Source organism: Parasteatoda tepidariorum, chromosome 6 (genome assembly GCF_043381705.1).
Source record: "Parasteatoda tepidariorum isolate YZ-2023 chromosome 6, CAS_Ptep_4.0, whole genome shotgun sequence".
NCBI classification, from domain to species: Eukaryota; Metazoa; Arthropoda; class Arachnida; order Araneae; family Theridiidae; genus Parasteatoda; species Parasteatoda tepidariorum.
In genome coordinates this window covers 85,073,154-85,100,561 of record NC_092209.1, presented here as the reverse complement: position 1 = coordinate 85,100,561, position 27,408 = coordinate 85,073,154, and the positions used below count along the sequence as shown (strand labels likewise).

Below are 27,408 nucleotides of genomic sequence, written 5' to 3'. Positions count from 1 at the left end.
CACAGATAAAAGCAGACACTTTCATAACCAGCGAGCAAAAAAACCTTTTTCCCTGTAGCCAGATTGGGCTTCTGCATTCCAAAGGCTAAGAAAATATCAGAGCAAACTAAGAGAGCAGTGACTATGAATTTTAACCCCTATAAGCTGCAGATTGGAATTAAAACAAATGGGAAAATTCTAATTTTAGCAAAAAAAAAAAAAAAAAAAAAAAAAAAAAAAAAAANAAAAAAAAAAAAAAAAAAAAAACACTCTCATTGATGCAATTGAGGAACAAAGTTTCAAAAGTCCATTTATGAGTTATGAGCCAAAAGCTCATGACTCAGAAAAAACAAAGTAAGTGACATTGTGACTTTTCTTTCCTTTCATTGCATGCGGATATGTATAGCTTTTAGCCATATGAGCCTCATTCCTGATAGTCTATTCTATCATATGTGAGTCCTTCCCCTAAGTGTGTTGCTCAGTGAGCTTTCATAATTTTGACCCGTATGAGTTTAAAACCTGATTAAGAGGTATTTAAATTTTTATTCCCTACCATGCCAACTGACTTCGTAAGTAAACAAGACTTCATTGCATTTTCAGACAAAAATGTAGCATTATTGGGTAAAAATTTACGTCCAATTTTTTAAAAAGTTCAATTATAACAATTTCAATAATACACAATTGGGAAAATTTTAGCTGCAAAGTTATTTGAAACATGGCCACTACTAAACTTCGTGCCAAATTTTAAATTCAATAATAATCTGGCTTTGCAACTCTCACAACTACAAAATTCTTTTCATTAAAATAAATAAAAACTGTTAGGTTAAGAGCCAAAAATACCAAACATCACACGTAAAAATAAGACAGTGCTGAAGGCTAAGAGATTGAAGTGAATTATTAACTACATTTCATATAAACATTTTTGGAGATCAAATACTGTAATTTTTGTTATGGTCACATTTTTTTCTCCTTAAAAATATAGTCAAACTAAAATTGTAAGCAAACCCTTTTCAGCCAATGTACACAACAGATGGATCAGTCGTGAAGATTTGAGTCTATAAGTTGACTGATGCCTCCAGTATTATTTCAGGATGGTGCGATTTCATATGTCTTTTCAAGCTTGATTTTTGAGTAAAACTTCTTCCGCATTCTTCACATGTGAAAGGACGCTCTCCGGTATGAGTGCGAAAGTGGATTTTGAGGCTGGACATAGAGTTTTGTAATTTGCCACATATTTTGCAAACAGGTATTATGCCAAAATCAGGATTTGAAACATAGTTAGAATATTGGTTTCCTGTAAAAAGTTAAAATGCCATCATATTAGTTTTGAAAGTTTATAACAGTCAATTAATAAATCTGTTAATATGTTTAGTAAGAATTTTTTGTAAAAGTAAGTAATTTTTTAAAAAAAAGTCACTATTTAGCAGGTAGTAAAAAAAACGTACTAAGAGTAAATGAAAGTTATCGTAAAGCAAGCAATCAAATCTGAATTTCAGGACAAAACTGGACTGAAGTACTTTCATCATAAAAGCAAAGAGTGGAGAGAAATACAAAAATAGATACCACATAAATTGTACACTGACATGAACAGAAATGTCTGAGGAAAAAAATGAAGAGAAGTTCAGTAAAAAAAAAGGAATAAAGCAACTAGCAAGCAAACAGAAACCCTTTCATCAGTGTAGAGGCAAAGAATGAAGATGAAATACAGAAAAAAATCAAAACAAATAAGGTACTAAAATAAACCAAAACACATTCATCACACGGCATAGACAAAGACTGAGGAAAAATATAGAATAAATCTTGTACTGAAATGAACAGAGTAGAGTCCGAGAATGAAGAGAAGAACAGAATAAATATACCAAAATGAGCAGAAGTACATTCATCAGCACAGAGGCAAACAATAAAGAAGAATACAGAAAAGAGACTGAATAAATTGTATACTGAAATAAACAGCAATAAATTTATAAGAGCAGGGACAAAGAATTAGGCAAAATGCAGTATAAATTCTATACTCAAATGAAGTACTTTCATCAGTGCAAAATATAGAATAAATTGTGCACTGAAATAACTAGAAGTAAATTCCTCAGCCCAAAAACAAAGATTAGAAAGAAATATAGAATAAAAGAGATACCAAAACAAACAAAGGTTTCTGCATCAAAGCAAAGGTAAATAATAATGAGAAGCCAGGTAACAGAATTTATTGAGTGTATCTGTAGCACTCTTTTCGTAAATTTAAATTTGTCTGACTTCACAATCAGCCAGAGATTATAATTGCAATGATTAAGCTTAATCTAAGATATATTTAACAGAATTTGCATAATTAATACATAAAACACAACATACAGACATAATACTCTAGTATTTATGTAAATTCTAACCTCTCCTTTCATAAAATAAACAAATTAAAATACTTAAATTAAAAATTATTTTATACAATTTTTAACCAGAAACTATTTTGTCCCTTGTTTTGTTATCCTTTTTTCATTTTTAGTATTGTACCTTAAAGTTAACAGAAAAAATAATTTTTTGATGAAATTAGAGAAAACTAACAAATAAAAACTTTCAAATGAACAATAAATTTACTTTTCAAAACCAAAGGAAATTAAAAATTAAAGAAATACTGCAAAACAAAACCTTGTAAAATTTTTAATGATCTGTTAAAAAAAAATATCAAACATATTTTTTTTCAAGAAAAAAGCATTTTTTTAGATAAAATTTAATTAATTAAAAGCAAGTTAAATTTAATGAAATTTCAGTTATACTCATAATGTATGAAGAATAAATCTTTTCATTTTATTTAAAAAAATAATTTTCTGTACCAAAAATTGCATTATTTAATGAAAATGTTTTAATAGCACACGTAAGCTATAACAAAAATGAATAAAGACAGATATTTTCTTTCAATGGACAACGTTTTTAAATTTAGAATTAGATTAGTATAAACTAATTTTTTTTATAAAAAAATTAATTTAAAATTTTTAGGCAAATAAATCTAAAAGTATTAATTTTAGAAAAAATTTCTTGATATATGGAGAGCATAAAGAAGAGAAAAATTTAAATGAACACCAGTAAATTTTGAAGAAATATATTGCATTATAAAAAAACGAGAAATGAAAATATTGACATCATGCAGAAAACAATTATAATGAAAACTGGTAGAAACAAGGGCGTAAACATTTCAGAAAAAGAGGGGGAACTATGATGTTTCTAAAATTTTTGTGTTTCATTTATTTTTTTTTTTAATAATCAAATGAATAATGAAATATCTCAAATCAAGTAGTCAAAATTATGATTTAACAAAAAAATTAATTCAATATTTTTCTTTTTCTGTACTCTTGGAAGTAATGGCTCCCAAACTTCTTTTGTAGTTGCCCAAAATTAAGTAGCCAGGTCTGCTTTGGAACCTCTTTTAAAACTAAAATAGTTTAATAAATATTTATTTTTTATTACATAAAATGCAATAAAGGTTGACTTTTCAAATGATTAAAATCTGAGGATAAGTAAATGGTTAAAGTGAAATACTGCTCTAAAATTCTTCTTCTTTTTTTTTTTGCTTAATTCACACATATTCCAAAATATTACGCTAAAAATATAAGTAGAAAAATAATATATTTTACAGGGCAAGTAAATTGTTTCATTAATCTAAAAAATTAAGGCACTATACTCTTGGTACAGTAGAAATTACATTATTAACATACATGTGGTGATATTTTGAATTAAATCATTAGAAAATTGTAGATGGTTATTTAGTCTGAGAGAATGAAAAACAGTAAAAAAAATGAGATTTAAATTTTGAGAAAACTTATTTGGCCTATGCATACATCAATGCAAAAAGTACTGTATCTGCATAATTTGCAGAATTGATATTTTTAGGTAAAAATTCCAAAATGTTCATGTGGTCCCGTCATTATATATCAAAAATCTCATAGATTTATCTTTAAACAGAGTGGTTATCTATAAAATAGAAATATGTAAAAAGATGACGAACACAGTCTAAGAAAAATTAATCCTCAAAATCTTAATGACCACATATTTCACCATTTTACAATAAATTTATCTCAAAAAGTGATCAAAATTTAAAATATGAAAGTATTATTCATATTTGGGAGCTTTGGTGACTTCCCAGAATAGCCAAGTTTGGGAACCTTTTCCTTTCGATACAGAATACATTCATAAAAACATAATATGCAATTTTCAAAATGAGATAAAAATGAAACAATCGGTAATTTTACATAAGTGCATAATATGTTTCAAAATAGCTTTAAGAAAATTTAGGAGAAAAAGTCATATGCATGATACTGAAAAAGCTAAATGATTCAATTCTCAAATCTGAAACATATTCTAAAGTATTAAGAAATAAATATCTAAATTTCTCCACACAATTTCATAAAGTATAGCACTTAATCATTAGAAATATAGTTATTAAAATAATGGCACAATAATTTAGCTTTAATATGCAAAATATGAACTAATAAACAAATAATTATTATTGTACTTTTACAGCAGAGAATTAATTTTACGTATGACACATATTCCTATCAGTTACATTTATGTAAAATTAATATTGTAAATAAAACTAAATTTACCGAATTGAAAGTAAGATTAATTTTCATAAAGAATTAAAATCTAAATTAAAATAAAATCTTTCCAAATTATCAAATAGAATTTATTTATAAATTATCAATTAAAAGTAATACTATACATAAAATTACATTTACTAAATTGAAAGTAAGAATGAATTTTCATATAGAATTAAAATCTAAATTAAAACAAGATATTTTACATTACCAAGCATAATTTATTAGTAAATCATTTTATAACACAACTTAATAGACTAAAAATAACTTTATAATATATTTCATTTAAAAATATAAAATCAGGGCTGCACAGTCACATTCAAAACATTATATTCAAATCCAGTTAATTACAAACTAGGCATTTGAGATGAAAAGAAAAAAAGGTTTTGACCTTATGAAAATTTAAACAAATTATTCATAATTAAGTAAATAAAAATATTGCTTGAAGGGATATTATGTCAAATATTTAAAATATAACTTACCAAAAATAATAAATTATTCATTACAAGCAATAATTTCATTAACAAAATTAATTTATCTGAAAATTAAGAATGTTATAATAAAATGCAATTTGAAATATAATACAATAACATACATTAAAAAAAATACATAACTTGAAATTATGTTTACTTAGCGATAATATTAAAGCTTTACTATGATTTAGTGAAAGTTTTAAACGAGCATAACAGTCTAAAGTTGGAGTTGAACATTTCAGCTACCATAGCTCTGTACAAAACAACAATACAACTGTGCAATAGAAAAAAACTCAAGTGATTGACATTAAATTTCAAGAAAAGCTGCTTCACAACTATAGTCTTTCCCTTGTTAATGCTATCAAAGCTAAAATAAAATTTCAAAAAATAATAATAAGATTAATTAATTATTTTTCCTTGCAATTTCTCAAAATTATTCGCTTATTACACAAAAATAACATATATATAAGAATCACAATTTTAATTTTTTTATCATTTGCCTTGATTTTTCAATTGCACAGCAAAATACATGCAAACATTTCAATTAAAAGCTTAATAAAAAATTTTTCCAATGGAATATTCCTAAAAGGCACTTATTTAGATTGTTATCAACATAAAATTCAGTTTTTAAAACTTGTTGGGAAAAAGGGTTTCATATTTTAAAAGAAATTAATTCAGACAATTTTTTTGCCAAACAGCACATTTTTTTAAAAGCTTTAAAGTCCTATTAATGTCAAATTATCCATATTTGCTAACGACTTCAAAGTAAATATTTCTCTTTTGCATATGCATTAATATTTTGTCATTAAAATTAATAAGGAACTTAGAATTATCTGTACTGTACAGTATTCTTAAACTGTGAGTCATAACTCTGATTGAGTCATTTTTAAAAAATTTATGTCATCTGATTAAGTCAATTTGGAGTCACGAAAAATCTATTTTCCAAACTTGAGAGGAAAAAAAACCTACTCACAAGTGTAAAAAAAAGAAGATAAATTAGTTCAGATCCTAAAAAATGTTTTGTACTTTCAACAATGAATTTAGCTTAGTAAAATCAATTTCAACTTTTTTTTATCAGGATTATATTTGGGAAACCCTGAAGTGGTTCCTATAGCCTAGTTGCTAAAATTTCTTCCTGAAATTAAGTTTTAAAAGCTGATTTTCCACAACAATTTTTTTATTTATTTAAATCAAGAATTCAATGGTAAATTCAATAACATTACATCATAAAATATTTTTGTTATGGAATTATTAAACTGGAAAATTCAAAGAGAATAAGAAAAGAAATATTATTTTAATTCACATATTACATATTGATGTAGCACATTATTGGAATAAAAAGGGTCCTTAAAAGTATAAGAAGCCCTTGTTTATAGCAACTACAGAAAAAATTTAATAATATTGCATTCTCAAGTACTTTACATCACCACGAACTTTTATTAAAAATAAACTTTGTGCACAAGTATAATATGCTTATTTTGTAGTTTCTTACAAATGTATTTAATGTGATGTCTCAGATATTTTTTTTTCTTTTAAAAATTTTCATCATTGACATCATTTAGACAAAATGCTAAACCTAAAATAATTGTCTTATAACATTCATTAAGCGATTTTTAATAGGCATAATAATAGTTGCTCTAAAAACCAGATATGTGACCCTGTAACAATTTAAAAAAAATATGCACTCAAGTAGCATGTGATACAATTTTTTAGAATATATGTAATTTAAGTTAGAGTAAAGATAAATTATAAGGTAAATAACTAAAAGTTGTAACATAAGCACAAAGATATTGATGAGTTAGCAAGTTGTCTCTTCTTTATAAGACTTTTTTTAATCACTGACGGTTCTGTACGTAAAAAGTGGTATTTTAACCTGCAGTCTTCCCTGCGTAGAAAACCCAGTTTTTCAATGTTATTAGATGGGGAAATAGTGCATTGGGGTAGCACAAAATTGGGGAGAAACATTCCCTCATTTTTACCCATTTGCTAAACCGCTAGTCGGTTAAAGAACACAAAATTTCTTCATCTTCAGATACTACTTGATTTAATTACAATACTAAAAAATTACATGACTAAAATTCTCCGATAAGCCATAAAGTATACTTCTTAAATAAATATGCTGCATATTTTGTTACATAGGCAGAGAAATGATTGCAAGTGGAAGTGTGATGGTCGGCTATGATCGGAATCTTTGCAAACCTCAACCCGATCAGTGCCGACAAAAATGCTTCCATGCTGGTCAGGTATTAGTGATAGATCCCTCAAAATCACAAAACAGCACAAGCAAAACATACAAATAGTTAATATAACAGGTTGAAAATAAAATATCTAAAAATAACAGTTGGAAAGGAAAAGTTATTTAATAAGATTATCTTTTATAGCTCAGTTTTTCGTATAAAACAACGAACAAATAGAACAGCAAGCAAACAGAAAAAGTTAAACATGTAACCTTCAGAATTCATATAGCACTTACTGCCAGTGTCTGACTTATGTAAACTTTTAAGCAAGTTGAATTGTTGCTGGCATTAATTTGGACTGGTAACTTGAAAGACTTAAAAAAGAAGATAGCAGAGAAAGTGGGAAGGAAAGAATCAGCAGGACTTTCAATGTTTTTTTTTTAATTTCTGAACAAAGGTAAACAGATAAAATAAGATAATTGGATAGCCCACACGGGAGGTTGAGAGCATCCTATGAAATAGATTATGTCAGTTTATATATAGGTTTTGAATATAAGGTAACTTGTTAAAAGAAAAAGAAACAAATGATCTTAAAAATAGCTAGTTCTAGTCATCAAATAGATAAAAAAAGGCTTAAAAATAGAAAAAAAATCCTTTATTAAAATAAGAATTTTAATTTCAAACATCTCTTTCCTGAATATATACATAATTGTATTTAAAGATGCACATTAAAAAAAAAGAAAAAAAAATCAAGATTCAATTTTCATGAAAATTTGAAAAGAATATTAAGTAGGGAAAACACATGGTAAAAACAATATTGTAGGGATATTAAGAGTGACAATAATAAAAGTAAAAATAACAGAAAAATTTTATTTAAAAAATTACCCAATACTACTAATAATAAGTCTTTAAAAGTTAAAGAAATACTGTAGAATGTAAAATAAAAATACCATAAAGAGAAAATTTTTTATTGCATCACTGAAAGTGTAAATGAAAATAAACAAAACATAAAAAACATTTTTTTAATATAGCAAGGATAAGTAATTTATTACATAATTTTATATTAGTAATTTTTCTTTTGTTTAGTAACAACTAATTTAAGGAAAATATCAAAAAAAATTATATAATTTTTTTAAACACCATGATTGCAAAATCTCAGATAACTACACAAAAATTGCAATAAAAGAATTTGTGCAATTGGCCAGTATTTTGTACAGCTTGGTCAGTCACCATATAAGCATGTTATAACGTTAAAATAAAAAAAATTTAACAGTGATCTGTATTAATGATGACTAAAACAATTGGCGCTACTATGCTTAAATGCATATAAAGGATGTTAATTTTGTATTGTAATCAATGCCTTTCTGAAACAAAAAATTTTCTTAGGAAAAAAATACAAGTTTTTGTAGTACACTCCATTAAAATAATAACTGGAAAAGAAACAATTGAACACTTTTTCAAGAAATAAAATTTATCTTATATAATTAGCTATGAAAAAAATTAATAATCAGAATGTATAAAAGCATAATGTTCTAAAATCTTCGAATTTAATTATCAAAAAAATTATTTAAACTCAAGTAAAAAAATCAGGGTTTCTTTCCAAATTTAAAAAATATCATTTATCACAAGGGCTTATTCCTATTCACAAATTGGAAAAAAAAAATGCAATGTTCTTCAAAATAATTTTATATAGCTATGTTAACTAGCAATGTTTTTGATTGAATACGCAAATATCTTTCTTTCCAAATAATCAGAATAAATCAAACAAAAGAAATGAGGTTTCATTAACAAAATTAAAAGCAATTCGATATTCAATTTATTAACTTAATAAACAACGTTCAATATATATATATAACTTTCATCATTCCACACATTTTTATAAGGGAGCCATGTCTTTTTTTTAAGATTTGAGATAACTGATTTATACAAACACATTTTTTTAAAAATATAAGACAAAATGAGTATTATAATAAAATAATATTTTAATGGTATAAGAAAGTATGAGCAAGAGATTAGGATATCATTGAATTATGCCTATTTTTCAGACATAAGTGAGCATAATCTTATATAATAGATTTTATTAAGTACAAAAGCTATAATAAGCTAAAAGGGTCAGGATATCATCACATAAAATAAAGTAATAGAGCTAATACTATGTACAACTCAAAAAAGTTAATGTATTTTTAGTAAACAAATTGATTTTTTTAAAGCCCAAAAATACTTAAAAAAAACCTGAGAGGCATGGCATATAATAGGTTACATAAAAGAAAGAAGAAAAAAAATTTAATAAAGTTTGTATTGTCCAGCTATCACAAGAACTCCTCCCAACTGAAAACTCAGAGGTTGTCCACTGCTATGGTATCAATAATAAAAAAATTTCTAGTGGAAGAGTAATGACAGGTCTCTTTTAATCTAAACTAATGTGAAACAGTTTTCCCCACAACCCTATAAAAAGTGATTTACCTTCATAATCATGGTAACTACCAGCACTGGAAGAATTCTTGTGATAGTTGGACAGTGCAACACAAAACCCAAAATGGTTACTGCATTAATGCATGCTTAAATAAACTTAAAAGGACAAAATGTAACAAAGTTATATACAAGATTGTTTATACATAGAATACATAATTTAGGTAAAACATTGAACTTAATTTTTAGCATTTAACGTGATAGTTTTATAACACTTATTATTAGAAATGAAAGAATTTTTGCAACAGCCCACTGCGGACCAGGAAAATACGGTGATTAAGCCTCCATAATTTAGTGATCAATGGTTTGATGGTGACAATGTGGTCAGTACTGCACACTTGCAAACTTTTTTACTTATCAAAGAAGCTGCTACCCATTGATCTAAAGCTGAGAAGACTTCAAGTCACAATCAGGAATACACTTATTATTAACAAATTTTTTTGTTTCAATTGATGCACTAAACTAACTAAATAATCTTTTTTTTCAAGTAAGCAAGTTTAATATTTCAGACCCATTTCCCTCCTGCAAAGAAAACCTTAACATAGAGTTGACACTAAAATTTAAGGAATTTGTTATATAAAAAGCAAACAAAGTTTTCTTTGTTAAAGTTAGGCAAAAACTACCTTAAAAAGGTTAATATAAATAAAGACAAAATCACAATATATATTTTCAAGAGTTTAAGTGAATAAATTTCTTAATATAACAAGATAGATTAAAAAAAAAAAAAACATTTAAAAAATTCTTTGTGTGTAAGAGGCACTTATTTAATGAAGTTAAACACCATATAAACATTTACAGTAATAACAATTTTCAGTAATTCAAACAAATATAGTGCAATTATTATATTGAAAAGAAATCTTAGGAATTTTTTTCTCTTAATTGTAAATGCAGCTCTTCCTTCCATGGGGTAAAATTATTAAGGAAGCTCAATTGTTGAAGACTAACCGATTTCCATGAGGTAAAATCATTAAATATCTCTAGATCTTATGGAATTAATCACTTTTATAAGAGCAGAAATAGTGTTTTAAAATTTTTGATTTGTCAGGGGATTAATAGTTTCTAGAACTTATTAAAACTGTCAATTCATATCATATGAGTGAATTGAAGTTCCATCGATTCATTACAAAGACTAGAAAATAAACTCTAGCACTAGCAAATTATTTTCTGGGAAAAGTTTGAGGATTGAATGCAGTGATATATCAAGATGAAAATATAAATATGATAACCAGGACAACTTTTGATCCAATGATTAGATTTTAGGGCATTAAGTCACATTTTTAATGGTTTGAGGAATTTTTTATGGTTAACATAGCTTACGTAAGGTGCGTTAATAAACACAGACATAATTTAAGTTACAAAATCTCAGACACTTTTTTTTTGAATAAACATGCCTTAATTAGTGTAACTTTTTTTAATCAAAAACACTTAAAAGCGGCAACGGATACTCATTAAAAAGTCCTTGAGCTTCTTCAGACTGATTTTAACAAATATCTTCAATTTTTTTGTAACGGTGGAACAAATTTTACTATAAATTTTTAAGTTATACTTTTTTCTCACACACAAAATATGTTACAAAATATTTATACTTGCTATGGGAGTCAATAATAATTTTTTTTTAAAAAAATAGTTATTAAAAGATCAATTTAAAAACAAAACAAAAAAAGATTTCTCGGACATTTTCCTGATTTTTTCTTTTCCTGCATTTTGGTATCAATTCTTGCAAATAACCTAAATAGAAATAATTAATCATAAAACAAATCTATAAAAAATAATTATACATTGTGAAAAATCAGGGACTTCTAAACAGTTTTATGAAAATAAAAGGGTATTACTATGAAAATAAAGCATTTACAGATCTGAAAGTGAAGATAATGTATTAGTTTTTATGAAAAGAAAGTAAGTGAGACAGCATATGCTCCTTTCTAGTGAACTGTTTCTTGCAAAAGCAACATGTAAATGGTTTCAATCCTTGATGGCACTTCACGTGTGTTTTAAGATTCCCCATTTGGGAGAAACTTTTGCCACATTCTTTGCAACTAAAAGGTCTCTCCCCGGTGTGAGACCGAACATGCACACTGAGGCTGTAGTTGGAACGGAATTGCTTGCCACAGATATTACACGGATGATGAGTACTACCTTTAGGAACAGAACCAAAATCAAAAACTGAAACATCACTGAACTCTAAAATGAAGAAAGCAACGTAAGTGTTAATTAGAGAAAGTAAAAGTCATTAGTTGAAAATTTTTGCTTGTGAAACATTTTTATGTTAATGAATAAAAATACATATGTAAATTCTCAAGAGTTCTTTTTTTCAATTGATTTCAACAAAATACAAAAACAGTTTTACTAAAAAAGATCACATTTAACCACTTCAACATAATCTTTTTATATTTTTTCGTACATCGTCGATTTTGCACATTTTCAAAAACAAGCATTCAGACCTAACCAGAAAAAGCAGCCAAATAACTTTTTGCGCCACATAAGCATTTGATGTTACAAATAGCAGGTTTTAACACTCTTAATAATTTATTTAACCAGATAATAAGGAAAAGTAGATGGTCACGAACCAGATACACAGGAACCTATTGTATTAAAAAAAGAAACTGGTTATACAGAATAGATGTCTATTTTCCATATGGGCAACCACAATAGGCAGTGATTCTCATAATGAAAGTTACATTTATAATATCATGTATTATTTAGAGGTAGTGAGTAAAAACAAAAAACATTCCTAGAACACCTCATTGTAAACCGCGGGGGTCAGAGAGGTTAAAGTTCCACAATTTTATGACCAACACCAAGTTTATGAAAATGTGGCCAGTATTGCGCACAGGCCACCTTTACTTTCCATACAAGGTGGCACCCATTGATCTCAAGCAGGCAGGGCTTCAAGGCGCTACTGGAGATTGAACCCCTAGCTTTAAATATTGACAGTTCTGTGCTGTAACCCTTGTAATTAACTTAATCAGATGTAGTAAGAATCAATCACAATTTTACTTTAATATTCAGTCGTTTTCAGAGTAAAAATTTTTTCAAAAAAACAAAGTAGTTTAATTGAAAGGACAAGAAAAAATTATTTGGGGATTAATACATAACAATTTTTAAATCAATTTAATTCCATTAACTCACAAAAACATACAAAGGAAATGAATAGTATCACAAAAACAAGCTTAAAAATATTAAGACAATATTTAAATTACGACATACATATCTGAAAAATATTTAGTGAGCTAGCATTGACTATTATTACAGTTCTGGATTATGTATAGAAGCTGTATGAGATAATAAACGCTGCTTTGTGGTAAAGCTTTTCATACAAATGCTGCACATAAATGGCTTCACTCCACGATGACTCCTCATGTGCGTTTTAAGATTTCCAATTTGAGAGAAGTTTTTTCCGCATTCTTCACATTTGTAAGGCTGTTCACCAGTATGTGTTCGAGAATGCAGTATGAGGGCACCTTTGGAAGGAAATACCTTGCCACAGATATTACACGAGTGAAAAGAGTTCACATTAAGAAAGGTGCGGAAAATAGAATTCGTAACATCTCCAATTTCTAGAAAAAAGCAAGCATCAAAATAAGAATATTAAACATATTTAACTAATTGAATGCACAATTATTTTGCAATCATTATATACAGGATTTACAATATTTAAAAATAGAATTTTAAATCTTTATATACAGGGATCAAAAAAGTTCAAATATATGTAACAGAAATAGCTAAAAATTCCTCTGTGAAATATGTTCAAGAGACACACTAAATCATACACAAAATCTTAAAAGGAACCCCACTTTTTTATAGTCTATTTGGATTCTCCAGAAAAAAATATCTCAATTTGTTTTGCAGGTCTTAACATCTTGTTTAAAAACTGTGCTGTGATTAGAAAATGAAAAATAGGATAAAAAAATAGTTTAAAATAAAATAAATATCAGTCAAAATAGTTTTTGATATTTTAAGAAATGCATGTTAAATCAAAAGAAATAAAAATTGAAATTTAGAAAAACCTAATAAATGACTCAGTCCCAATTGGAATCTAGAAGGAAAAAAAAAGTCTCATTAAACGATAGAAAAATAAACATTATAATAAGAATTTTAAAATATCAAAATGATTCATTGCATATTTCAGGCTACTACAATTTTAAAAAAGAAATTTTTAGAATCCGTTTATTTAATGTATTTCTTCATTTGATAGAATCTGCTAATTTACCAATTAACAGATTAGTAAATTTTCTGTTAATTAGTAAATTATGTATGGTATGTTGTAAGTTAAAATGTACAGATTCCAAAGGGATTATGTACATTTTAAAAGTAAAATTCCAGTTCGAAGAACTGAAACAATATTTGTACCAAAACAAAAAATTAAAATCATAAAAATGGAATATACAAGTAAGAATATACCATAAAAAATATACAAGTTCAGCAATCACCATAATAAAGATCTAATAATATTATAACAGTATTTTTAAAAATAAACAGAACCTATTTTAGCCAGAAAACAAAATTCCAATTCAAAAGAATTGTTTCAATAATTGCAAACTAACAGAGGTTAAGAAAATCATTTTAACTAGCGTTTTAAAATCAAAATATATATCAACATTTTAAAAATACTCACATTAAAATAGACATGTTAAATAAAATATTATTGACAGTGACATCTCAGAATGACACGCTTTTGTGCCAATTTCGTCACAGATGCCACTGAATTAAGTAGAATTTCATGACATAGAATTATGTTTATGATGTTATGTTTCATAACATTTATTAAACATAAAAAACAATATAATGAAAACGCATTACAACATGCAAAACGTAATTTCTTAGTTTTATAAAAAAGTTAAAAGAACAGCCGCACATTCCAAAATAAGCAAAGTCATCGATGCAATATGCGATCCTACAATGCTTGGTTCTCGACATCCTCGCCACCCTCATCTCCAAGGTAATGACCAATTGTAGAGGACGTGACAAGAACTTTTTCCTGCACCTCAAATGCACAGTTCTAATAGTCCCGTCTCCCTCAGGTATTAGTATGAGAACAAGAGCTTTCCTCCACATTCAGCAAAGACAAAACTCTAGCTCAAAAAGTAATACATTTGCCTCTTTCATCTTAAGAAGTTTTCTTATGTGTCTAACTTCATGATAACTTTTTAAATCTACCAAACATTCTTTTGACCATCTGACCCAAAATGAATCTGAACTTGTTGATATTTCCGAACTTAAATTAGTGATATTTGCTTTGCCTTATTGTTGGTCAAAAACAAAGTGGATTAACACATGCTTCAACTCACAGAAAATTGTAAATCAAATCAAAACGTAATTTTTTAATCTTATAAAAAAGAAGTCCCATATTCCAAAATAAATGTAATTTATGTTAATCAGTGAATGCCTTTGTACCCCACGATTCTTGGTTCTTGACACACTACAGAACACTGGGTGCGATGGCTTGGAATTTAGGAACCTCTGCCACAGAAACTTTCTTAAGTTTGAGAAACCAAATTAAACCGAAATTAGAGTCCCTTACAATTCCAGAATTTCTTCGTTTTCACTGATCTGTCAGAACCCTGCTAAATGCTTTCTCACATAAAAAGAGAACCAATGAATGATTAATTAGATAAACCAATAAATAATTAACTCCTTCACATCCAAATTTTATTTTTTCCTTTGTGACCTTGACAGCAATTGATACACATAGCCTTATATACAATATACAAGCATATTTTACAATTAAAATAGTAATAAAAGTTATTAACCTTAATGAAGCATAATAGTGAATAAAAAACACAATTTTACTTAAGATCTTTATGGCAATATATTTACATCAAAATGCATCTAATATTTGTTTTACATATCCATTAGATAAAAACTATGTAATGTCTTTAACATGCGGTAAGTTAGAGAGATAACTTAGCGCATGTTTAAGACATAACATAGTTCTTATCTAATTAATCTGTAAAACAAATATTAGATGCATTTTGGATAATACATTTGCTGTAACTATCACATTTTAAGCTTCAGTTAGTTAATATTTGATATTATCACACTTTTGCAATTCAACAGACAACATAATGTGGTTGCAACACAAAGCAAACGAGACTAGAATACATCACTTCAGAATAAGAAATTATATAAGAAAGGTGGAAAGTTTTAACAACCCTTTTCAATAGATTCCATAGTAAAGGAAATTTTTTTTACAAAACAATTATGTTACAAAAGCTATGATAAATTATGCTTATAAGCATGACATAACATATTTCTTTTTGTAGTAAAACGTTTCATACAAACATCACAAGCAAATGGCCTTACACCAGTGTGTATTTTCATGTGTGAATTAAGATTTCCTTTCTGAGAGAAATGTTTGCCACATTGTGTACACCTATATGGGCGTTTCCCTGTATGGGTAAGAATATGACGCTTAAGATTGGCCATGGAGGTAAACAATTTTCCACAGGTATCACATTTGAAATAGTGGTCACCAAAATTAGAGTGCAAAACCTTCCTTGTATTAAAATTCGCTAAAAAAAGAAAGAGAAAATATCAATAGAAAAATAAAAACTAATTTTTAAACAAGTATTAAGGCAATGCCAATCCTTAACGTCATTTTTAAGAAATCTTACTAATTGATGTTTTTCATCCAGCTTTTTCATTAGTGATTATACAGATTTTGGTAGCATTTTTACTGGTTTAAATATTAATCTCTCAATACTTAATGCGTTTACATGTTTTACTTCATTTTCGACAATGTTTTTAGAAATATATGTATGTAAAAAGAGTAGTCATTAGAGAACATCTTGCAAATATGTAATAACAACAAAGTTTTTGACTAATTAAAAAGTTTCCATGCATTAATTATGTAATAAGATTCATTAAAAAAAAGCAATTCTTTTCCTGCAGTATATACATAATTACGAAACTAATATTTAATAAACAACTTTGAAATAGAATTAAAACATTTCTGCTGAATTTAGATGTTACAATTTTGAATAAATAAATATAACTTCACAAAAAATAAAATTTAAATGTACAGAAAAACATGTAAAATTACAATTCATATAGACATTTAAAATATAATGTAATGTTGTAATAGTATTTTCCAAATTTATTATTTTTTTTTTTAGAGTTCATTAAGTTTATCATAATACTTTATTTTTTGGTCACCAAATTTTGAGGCCATTTTTATAACATATGAAATGCAATATGCTTTTTTATGCATTGTCACAAATAATGATACTTATAAAATAACATTAACACTAAAATGGCTATAATGTAAAAGCAAATATCTTTGTATAATATGCAAAAAATCATTTATTTGCAAAAAAAAAAAATATTTATAAAAAAGGAATAAGAAAGAAAGATAAATTCAAAACATTCTGATGTATGATAATCAAAATCAACAAAAGATGAAATTAGAATGAAAGTTTTCTGATAAAAATATTAAAGATAACTATTATAAGCACAAATATATACAAAAAGAGAAAATATAACTATCCAGACAAAAACAAATAAAAGTGAAAATATTGCACACAAAAAATTTAAATCACAAGTTGAATCAGCAAAGTTCTAGATGAAAACCAGTTATTCTTTTATTGAAAAATTCTAAATAGAATACATATTGAGTTCAAATGATTTACAGGAAAAGAAAGGGGGTAAAAAAAATTATTCCACATACAATACAAGAAAGAAAGATTAGAACTGTTTGAAAAAGTCAAGATTGTTGGTTGACAAGCATCACTAAAAATCAAATAAGAATAAAATATTCTAATAAATAATGTTAATATTGCACAGAAAAAAACCCATTCAGAACACCTGGATTCAACTGCAATTTAAGTTCAATTTTTTAATGAAGGCATAGCATAGAAATTACAACTAGAAATAAAATGCCTAATATTAAAGACTATGTATAGTAGCTGCATGATTCAGCATGCCCTGTTTCGAAGAGAATCTTTTCATACAAACATTGCACGCAAATGCTTTAACTCCAGCGTGACTTTTCACGTGTATATTAAGGTTTCCTTTTTGAGTAAAACTTTTACCACATTCTTCACAAATGTAAGGGCGTTCTCCAGTGTGGGTACGAAAATGTATATCAAGAAGAGAACTAGCAGTGAATGTTTTGTCGCAGATACTACACTTGTGGGCAGTTGAGACAAGACTAGAATTGGAAGCCCCATATAAAACCAATTTTCCTAAAAGTAGAAAATCCAATTATAAAAACGTGAAAAAATAATATTTTTATATTTAGCACAGAGAAAAGAGTACTTCATTCCACAGAAAACACCATATTGAAGACAAACATTAAGTCACAAACAATACAAATGGATACAATACTAGATACAATACTAAATACAATACTAGATACAAATGGTTAAACCAGTCTAGGATTGTCCTGTTTGGTGAAATATTTCTTATGGATAGTTTTTTTTTTTTTTTGTGACATTTTAGGGAGTCAGTGAAAAAAAAAAAATATATATATAATCAGCAAAAAGTTGGTTTTAAATTTCAAAAGAACATATCAGGAAGTTTTAATACTTTTAGATTAAAATTATTTTACAGCAATATTGTATCTTTTATGATGTGAAAATTATGAGCAGCTCATTAAATAATTTAAAAATGCCAATTTTGTACTTCTTAATATTGCTTCTGCATAGGATTTTTTTTGAAAAGGCTCTATTGCAATGCATTGTTATTTGAAGCACATTTTATAGATAGTAAATTATCTAAGAAGTAATCAAATAAATATTTTTCTTTTTTTTCTTCACAAGAGCAATTTTATTTTTTTGAGTTTAGCAAGAGATTTAGAATATTCATTGATAATGTATTAGATTAAGTACTTCATCGACTAATGATTCTTTTACTATTTATTGACTCCTGTTACATTGTACATTTTACGACGTAAATATGGCTATCATTTGTTATGGAGTCAGGACATTTGACAAACTTCCAGCCATTGTATTCTTTTAACAAGCATTAGAGATTCATGGTAATATAGTTAGATATTGTACTTATTAAGGATATTAAAATTTTTAAAAAAACAACTAACATTACTTATTAAACTCATTAGGTTTATGTTTATGTATAATTTTGAATTTTTTACTCTTTAATAACTCCTAAGATAATTATGAAAAATTCATGCATATATTTCAGTTGCATGATATTAAACTGACTAAGCAGCATCAAGAAATTTTTTTTTAAGAATTCGCTAATCATTGGAAATTTGTATCATTCTTCATATTCTAGATTCATAAGGGTATTTTTATTAATTTACTCATCATTATAGGATTTTTTTTAATAATAGTAGTTATTTTTTTCAATGGAAAGTTTTCTTAGTAAATTGTAGGCTGATGAAAAATAAAACTATGTTTTAATGTAATTTTAAAATAATCTAGTATAAATGTAATGTAGTAAGCAAAATAATATAATTCATAGTAAACAATAAAATTTTTTTGTAAATATTTAAAATTTTAATTGATGATAAATTGGAGTCACATACAATGTAGATTTATTCTTAAATAGGTAAAATTATCGTACAATATATTAATTTGTCTGACAGTAAAATTTTTAATAGATTTTGAGTTTGTTAAAAATCTATCATTAAATTTTATTTTGGTCATGAACATATAATGAAAAAAAATCACAGGTAATTATATATATATATTCTCTAACCGACTATGATTTTCTTTAAAGAAAAACTGCGACATAGTACTAATAAACTTTTAATTTATAATGACGTCTCAGAAATGTCATAGCTTTGTTATGTCATTCTCGTCATTGACGTCTGAGTTAAACAAAAGAAGAAACATCAGTATAAACATTAATTCACGTTTAGTATTCAACATAACCATCAAAATTTATATATAACAAGAATGAAATATTTATGCAACCATTATGCATTAGTAAGACAGAAAAACTTCAGGAAATTTTAAAAGCAAATTTCGTTTTGCTGTTTTTGTTCCTAAATACTTGGTTCCATCATTGTCAATTAGATTAATAGATTTCATTAAGAAAAAAAAACTCTTTATTTTGAGAAAAACACACAAATTAGAATAAATAAATTTTCTATTTTATTTCTGTAACCAGAAAATGTGTGCATTTTTAAAATGTCACATAACATGTTTTGGATGCAATTTAAGGTTTAAAGAGACATTTAAGTAAAATTGAAAACAAAATATATTTTTTTAGAGCACATTAGATACATTTTTAAAAATGTCACGTAAAACGTTGAGTAAAATTTTTGTGAAAATGAAAATAATTTTTCTTCTTGAACATGTCTACATGTTTTCCCCCTTTAACAGACAAAAATATAAAAATTTAGAAAAACATTTAAATTTTTTAATCAACTAATTGCTTATAAGTTTTATTCAACCAAAAAATTTGCGCACTCTCAAGTCTCTCGACATGTATCTCCACTAAGACCTTCAAATACAGAGTAAAATTTAATACAAATAGACATTTAAACCAATACTCAAAATAAATATTCCATAAAACATTTAATTTATTTAAATTTCAGTTTTGAGAAGAAAAAAATTATGATTTCTTTTGAAAAATTAGGTTGACACATGTTATGATGAATTAAATGCTGATTTTTAGATGCTAATTTTCATGCTAAGTATTGTTCTTCTACTAAATAGCATAGAGATATAAACAGTTTAACAGCAGTAAAACACATTATGGATAATTAAAGCATAACACTGACAAATTCTAATAATCATTGCTTTTTTAATATTTTTAAATTATTTTAATGATGCATTAGGCAGTTTGAATTTTCAAGAATAAAACAAAGTTTTTTAAAAAAGGAAACAATAGTTAGTTTAGTAACAGTAAAAAAATTTGTTATGTAAAAGCAAAAAAATGAGTTAGGCATTTAAGAGGGAAAAATATTAATGATCCAACAATTTAAAAAATCTGATACTATCTCTTTCCTCTTCAAAATCGTATGATGCTGGAAAAATAGATTTCAAAATTAAATCTACAATTTTGTGAAATAACTAAAGCTAAGAACTGTACAACAAACTTAACAAAGCATACTATGATATTCATTCAAACTTAATTTTTATTTCAGAATAATTCACTTATGATTTGATCTACAAATGTTTAACAGGTTGAGTGTCTTCCTCACTTTGTTTTAAGTAAATGATTTTGCAGAAAAGTAACTATTAAATTACTTGACCTACAGATGTTTATTATTGTATATACTAAGCACTGAAGAGTTTTGGATGAAAGTTACAAGTGGATGGCTATAACCTATACGTGTTTAGTTCTTGCATGATACAACAGGCGATTCTTTGAAGTGAAGCGTTTTCCGCAAAAATCACAAACAAATGGTTTTTCTCCTGTATGAATTTTAAGATGTGTATTAAGGTTTCCTTTCTGAGCAAAGCTTTTACCACAATCTTTACAGCTATATGGTCGTTCTCCCGTATGAATGCGCATATGCTTCTCGAGGGTTGATTTGGCTGAAAAAAGTTTGCCACATACTTCACATTTGAGAACTGATAGGCCACAGAGAGAGTTTGAAGCATCAACAGAATGAAAAAACACTGAAAAAGAAGAAAAAATTTTAAAAATCTCTCTTTTATTATGAGGTAGGAAATGAGAGGATTAAAATTATGTGGTAGGGAAAAAAATCAAAGTAAAAAATAGAGTACATATTGTTTCAGGTTATGGTTTATTTTAAAGAATATAATTAACTGAATTACATTTTAATTACTACATACATCACACTATATGATTAGAAAGAAAGTATTTCTTGAAAATACCAAATAAATAATCTCAGACCAGTCCTGTATAAATATATGGGTTATAAATTTTCTACCATGATAGCACAGTAGTTATCCATACCATAAAGAGGTTAATAGGAAAATGGCATCCTGATTGTGTCCTAACTTTCTTATAGAAAAGTTAGAACATTGTTAGCATTGTTAGTATATAAATTAAAGTATCTGCTGTTAAACAATGTAGAAAATTGGTTCCATAGGAATGCATCTAATGACCATAACATTTCTTTTTTAATGTTTACATTAAAGATGCAAGGAATTGATGATTTCACAATGACAAATGAGAAGTTGTCCTTTGTGTAGGACTGGGGATCTATTCACAGTGGATACTTTAAGCCCACCCTCCTTAAGTTTGATGAACAATAGTTAGCCTTGGAAGTAAAGTCAAGCAGAGGAAAATATTGACCACATTGTCACTATCATGCTATTGGTCTAAAAATTGTGGAGCCCTATCCTCCAAGACCCTCTCGGTGGACAACAGGTTGTTGCAAGAGTGCTTCCATTAGTCCGAAATTTTTACGGACATTGTCAAATATGAAAAGGAAAACACTTTTCAAAGGCTGTTTTAGCTGCAGTTTACCGAAGATTTTACACTATTCTTGAATTAAAAGGACACAACTTAAATTTGTAGCGTCAATTAAACGAAAGTTCCAAAACAAAATAAAATAATAATAATAGAGAAGTCTTATAAACACCTTTCATTTATCCATTTCAATGTAATTACTCCACAATCGAATGCATCATAATACAATGAAAAATAAATAGCTACAGCAAACATTATTTCATGATATTCTTTTAGTTAAAGCATTGCACAAGAATAACAACCTTCAAACTACACATGTTCAGATGTCAAGTGACTCATCAAGCTACGCTTCGAAGAGAAACGTTTTGTGCAAAAATTGCAAGCAAATGGCTTCAATGTGTTGTGAGTTTTTGCGTGGGTGTTAAGGTTTCCTTTTTGGGAGAAACTTTTGCCGCAATCTTTGCACCTATACGGACGTTCTCCAGTGTGAGTGCGAATATGCACATCGAGGATGGATTTGGCTGCAAACAGTTTGCTGCAAATTCTACACTTGTGAACCAGGAGGCCACAACTGGAATTCGAAGCATCATCATATTGAAAATTCACTAAAAGAGAAAAAAAAAACATTAAAAAAAAAAAACTAATTTCAGTTATCAATTTCATAGCAACAAATGCAATAATAGACAGGAAAAAAAATTAAAATTGTAATTCACGGAAAAAGTAGTTATTCTCATTAGGAAATTCTGTATTTTCCATTAAAATGAAGAATATTTCAAATACATTTTAAGCTTAATAATAATTTTAATAACATTTGAGCTCAAGAACTTAATTAATTATCAAATGTTTGAAAATCAGCGTTTTTAGTTTTGAAGGAAATCATGAAATTAAACTGGAAGCAAGTAGAAGTTTAACTACTGGAAAGAATGGGGTGTTTTATAATTACCACCCTTATATACATATTTTTCTTAAATTAAAAACATTATTTCAGTCAGACACATCAATATCAATTACAGTGAAGGTGAGATAAAAAACATTTCTAAAATAATTACCTCTACTTTTCATCAGCGTCATAAGACAGTGTAAATAATTTCCAGGACTTTTATTAGAATTTTACAGTAATTTATCTTGATAATTATTTTTCCTTAATTAAATATTAACTAGCGACACTTAATAAATTGTTTTTAAAAAAAAATTTCAAAAACATATATACCTATATACTAAGAGTTATGATTGCAGAACACCCTGTAATACCTTACCTGAATATCAGTGTTTCCCAAACTTATGACTTTTGTGTACCCTTTCTAAATTTTTCGTAACGCTGTGCACCATTAATTAAAAAATGAATGCATTTTCTATTATAAAAAAATTGCACAAAAGTTAAAAATCACAACTGGCTGTTGACACCACTAATTATTAACTGTTAACTCTGCAAAAAATGGCCAATAGAAAAATAAGATTGTAAATTTTCATGGCTAGGTTTGTTTTTAAATAAAAATTACTGAGATTTTCGTTTGTTGCAAGATAGTTTGCATAAGAACGTGTACCCTCTCTAAACTGTTCCCGTATCCCAGGGGGTATGCGTACCACACTTTGGTAAACACTGCCTTAGACCAACAAAATAATAAAATTGCTCTCAATCGATAACATTTAAATCGAAAATCCACTTACTTGACAGGAAACTTTCATTCCACGTAACTTAAATCATACAAAAAAATGGCAACTAATTTTCTTTTAAATAAATAAACTTATTTTATTAACATATTCAAATAAATTTCATAAAATAGTTGATCATTTTTCAAACTGCAATTCTCAATCTAAAGAAGTAATGATATTTAACAGTTTAATATATTAAATATTTTACACACAACAGTTAAATATATTACATTTTCAAATAATAACTTTCTGGTAAACATTTTACACTAATTTTTAGGAGAAACTGCCAAAATAAACAAATTTTCTCACCTTTCATAGAATAATCACCATAAAAAATTAACACTTTAAAAAGGTATATATTCTTCTAATCTATTTAAATTGAGACAAAAAATGCTTACTCTCCTAGTCCAACTAGTTTTATTTTAATACAAATGTACAACTCACAAAGTAGATTTTGATCGATCAGAACAAATTTCTTTTTATTGTGTTACATGTAATCACCGGAATTCATACTAACCACAACAATGTTCAATAAATCTTAATATTAATAAGATTTAGATTAAAAAAAATTAAGTATGTCTTTTAAAATACAATAAGGCCTTCAAACTTTATAAAAAAAATTAAATTTGGCATTAAGGAAACGTGAAAAATAATGTAACTGAAGTTATTCAACCCATTATAATGCCGTGGTAAGTATATTTCCCATCGATTTCACTAACTTTTAAACTTTGAAGGGAAGCTACTTCCCCACCTGCAAATTGTGTAGCCCGTTTCTAATAATAACTTTTAAAAAATAAGAAAAAATAGTGATGAAAGGCTTTGTTCACATAATTGCGGGTAATATATAGTTTGTCTATGGTAAGAACTCCCCCTGCCACAGTCTGAGGCCGTCTGCTGTTATGGAAACAAAAATTGCAGATTTCAGGGAGGGTAGCTTCTCTTCACTCTAGGGCTAACACAGTAGACCAAAGAAAAAGATTCCCTTTCTCTTGCCGACCCGAGCCAACACCTGTCCTATACAATGATCCCACATCCCTACTTGAAATAGTTATACCTCGTTACCATAGTTACCTCTATAGGCGAATGGGTAGGAGAGTTCTTACCTTTTTATGGCTACCGGGGCCGGTACCCCCTGAAGACGTCAGCTTCCGTGGTCATATTTCATTTTTATTTCCATCATTTTCTTTTTCTTTATAGCACATTTATTTGTATGACCATTTCTCTTCGAAGTTATAAAGACAGAAGATCGAGTTTAAGACCAAATTTTTTACAATAGGTTACATTTATGAAGAAAAACAATGGCTTAAAAGTCAAGTTAATTTTAGGTAAAAAACCAAATAAATTAATTTTTATAAATAAACCTAAAAAATATTTTATATAGAATTACTTAAAAAAATAGCCCAATAAAGAGTTAAATTGCTTAGTTACATTATTTTTCACGCTTTCAATCCATCATTAGAACCCATGTTTGGAAGCTACGTGTTCCAACATGCGGCGTTTACTGGTGAAGCTCTTCTCACAGAAGTTGCATGCAAATGGCTTCAATCCGGTATGAGTTTTTTCATGTGCTTTAAGGTTCCCTTTCTGTGCAAATGTTCTGCCACACTGTTCACACATGTATGGACGTTCTCCAGTATGAGTGAGAGAATGCATGTTAAGGCCTGATTTGGAAGGAAACCTTTTGCCACAAATGTTACACACATTTACAGAGTTGAGGTCATAGTGAGAACTGAAACTAGAATTTGTAACATCACCGGAATAAATGATCACTAAAAAAAGGAAAAAATATAAGTATAAGAATCAATAAAACTATTTTTATTCAAATATTTTAAACAATACTAGAATAAATTATTATTAAAATGGAGAAAACATACTTTCCTTCTTTACATACATTATAATATACTTTTTCAGTATGGTCACAGACACTCAGAAAAAAAAATAATTCTGACTTTTCCAAATTGATATCATCAAATTTTCCTGATTTTTGTAACCGATGGTATAAATTTTATTATTAATTTTTCAGTCATGCCCGATTCTTATATAAAAAATGTATTACAAGACATTTAAACTCGCTTATTAGAGATATAAATACAAATTTTTTAAAATATATAATTAATGAAAGAGCAATTTTTAGGAAAAAATATTTAGACCTTTGGGTACCCCAAAACTCATATTAATTCATTTTTCCTGACTTTGGGGGTAAATAAAATTTCCTCAATTTTTTCAAATTGACAAAATTTCCCGACTTTTTCTTGTTTACCCTGATTTTCTTGACATGTGGACACCCTGTTTCTTTTTTCTTCTTCATATATATATTCAATTAGTTTAGAAGCTAAAAAAGGAGTTTAGTGGATGATCCCACAATTAATCATTATTTGATATGATTACTGTATTGTCGATTGGAATCAATCCTAATTAAAATTAGATAATAGCGGCAAATTAATAATTGTGAAACTCACAAACAAGATTTGTTTCAGCATTTACAGAAAAAAGAAGAAGAAAAAAAAGAAAAAAATAAGTATACAATAACTGAATTCATCACATAAAAATTTGATAATGTAAATTGGAGTACATTTGTTCACAAAATGATTCAATTCTAAAAGAAGTTTGAAACTATAAATCCTATAAGTTTCAGAAAGCAGAGGAGTGAATCAGGCCATATGCTGGATTATGTATATCATTAGTATATGGTCCCAAAGTTTAAACTATTAAATTTATGCCATTTTTAAAAGCATTATTAAATAAAATAAAATGATGTCAGATCAAAAAGTTAAATCTTTCGATTCTTTGAATTTAAAATCTGCAATTATCTTCAGAGGCAATGGGATGTTTTAAACAGATACAAAAATCAGGAATAATAGAACAAATTAAGACAAAATATTTTTACCAAGAAAATTAGAAACATGAAGTGAAACTACAAAATTTTTATAGAATTAGGCCAGAATAACAAAACTGTAAAATAAATAGTTCAAAATGGCATCAGTTTCATAAATGTATTCAACTGAAAAGTTGGAGCGAATTGAAACATTCACTAGCTCCGGTTTTCGGAATGCACTAAAAATAAAATAATTAACAATGAAATTCAATGTTAATATATTCTTTTTTGGAAAAGTCAACTCATTATTTAAAGTTTCTTAACCCTTGTTAGATTTCTTTTTGTTTTACTGTAAAGCTAAACATAAGTTGCGCTATCGGTTAAAATTCGTACTAAAACTTCCTTGCAACTACTTCCAATTAATTTTTAGATCTAAGCTTCAAAAATACACGATCATATATTGTTATTGGGCTTGTACCATTTATAACTTGTACTATTTACCATTGTAACTTGTGCTATTTACATATATAGTATAAGTTGTATGTGCTATTTACATTATAGCACAAGTTGTATGCAATGTGCTATTTGCATACAATTTGTGCTATTTACCATTCGATTTGAAAACACAAAAACTGGAGATAACACTCAGAATATCGCAATCCTTGCTCTTCCTTTATGCTTTAAACTGATTTAAGACTTAAAATATTTTAGTATTTATAACATATAGCAAAAACATATGAATGGTAAAATTATTAGCAAATTTAAATAGTAAAACTTCGTAGAACATTGAGCTTGTTTATGCATCGTCTTGCATTCATAACACATCGGAAATTTTCAAGATTTTGTTCTAGCTTTAGATTCAAATTTTCTTGATTTAGAATAATGTTTTTTTTTTTTTTTAAACTTAGCCACCCATCTATACAGTACTAGATTAGATTTTGCAAACCAAAAAGATTTATTTTTCTTTTATA

At 27.2% G+C, this 27,408-nt stretch overlaps 3 protein-coding genes across 3 annotated transcripts in view; all 3 read right to left on the bottom strand.

Annotated features, from left to right (window-relative positions):
- Positions 1-225: 225 nt before the first annotated feature.
- LOC122271330 (zinc finger and BTB domain-containing protein 24-like) lies at positions 226-11,896 on the bottom strand (the record flags this gene model as incomplete). The annotated part of the gene is made up of 2 exons (XM_071181877.1): positions 226-1,280; positions 11,555-11,896. Coding segments are annotated over 2 exons (588 nt in total), but the record flags the coding sequence as incomplete, so codon positions are not given.
- Positions 11,897-15,345: 3,449 nt separating this feature from the next.
- LOC107452483 (zinc finger protein 568) lies at positions 15,346-22,278 on the bottom strand. Its single transcript, XM_071181876.1, has 4 exons — positions 22,142-22,278; positions 20,916-21,209; positions 17,568-17,873; positions 15,346-16,202 (listed from the first exon to the last, which is right to left on the bottom strand). The coding sequence occupies exons 1-4, from the start codon at positions 22,146-22,148 to the stop codon at positions 15,889-15,891; spliced, it is 921 nt and encodes a 306-aa protein (XP_071037977.1). The 5' UTR covers positions 22,149-22,278; the 3' UTR covers positions 15,346-15,888.
- The window catches only part of LOC139425858 (gastrula zinc finger protein XlCGF52.1-like), a 14,893-nt gene continuing 9,763 nt past the window's right edge, over positions 22,279-27,408 (bottom strand). Inside the window, exons 2-4 of the mRNA XM_071181875.1 lie at positions 25,085-25,391; positions 24,140-24,159; positions 22,279-22,574 (exon numbers count right to left, since the gene is read on the bottom strand). Of these exons, the coding sequence (XP_071037976.1) occupies positions 22,279-22,574; positions 24,140-24,159; positions 25,085-25,275 (507 nt within the window). The 5' untranslated portion in view covers positions 25,276-25,391. The remainder of the gene's footprint in view (positions 22,575-24,139; positions 24,160-25,084; positions 25,392-27,408) is intronic.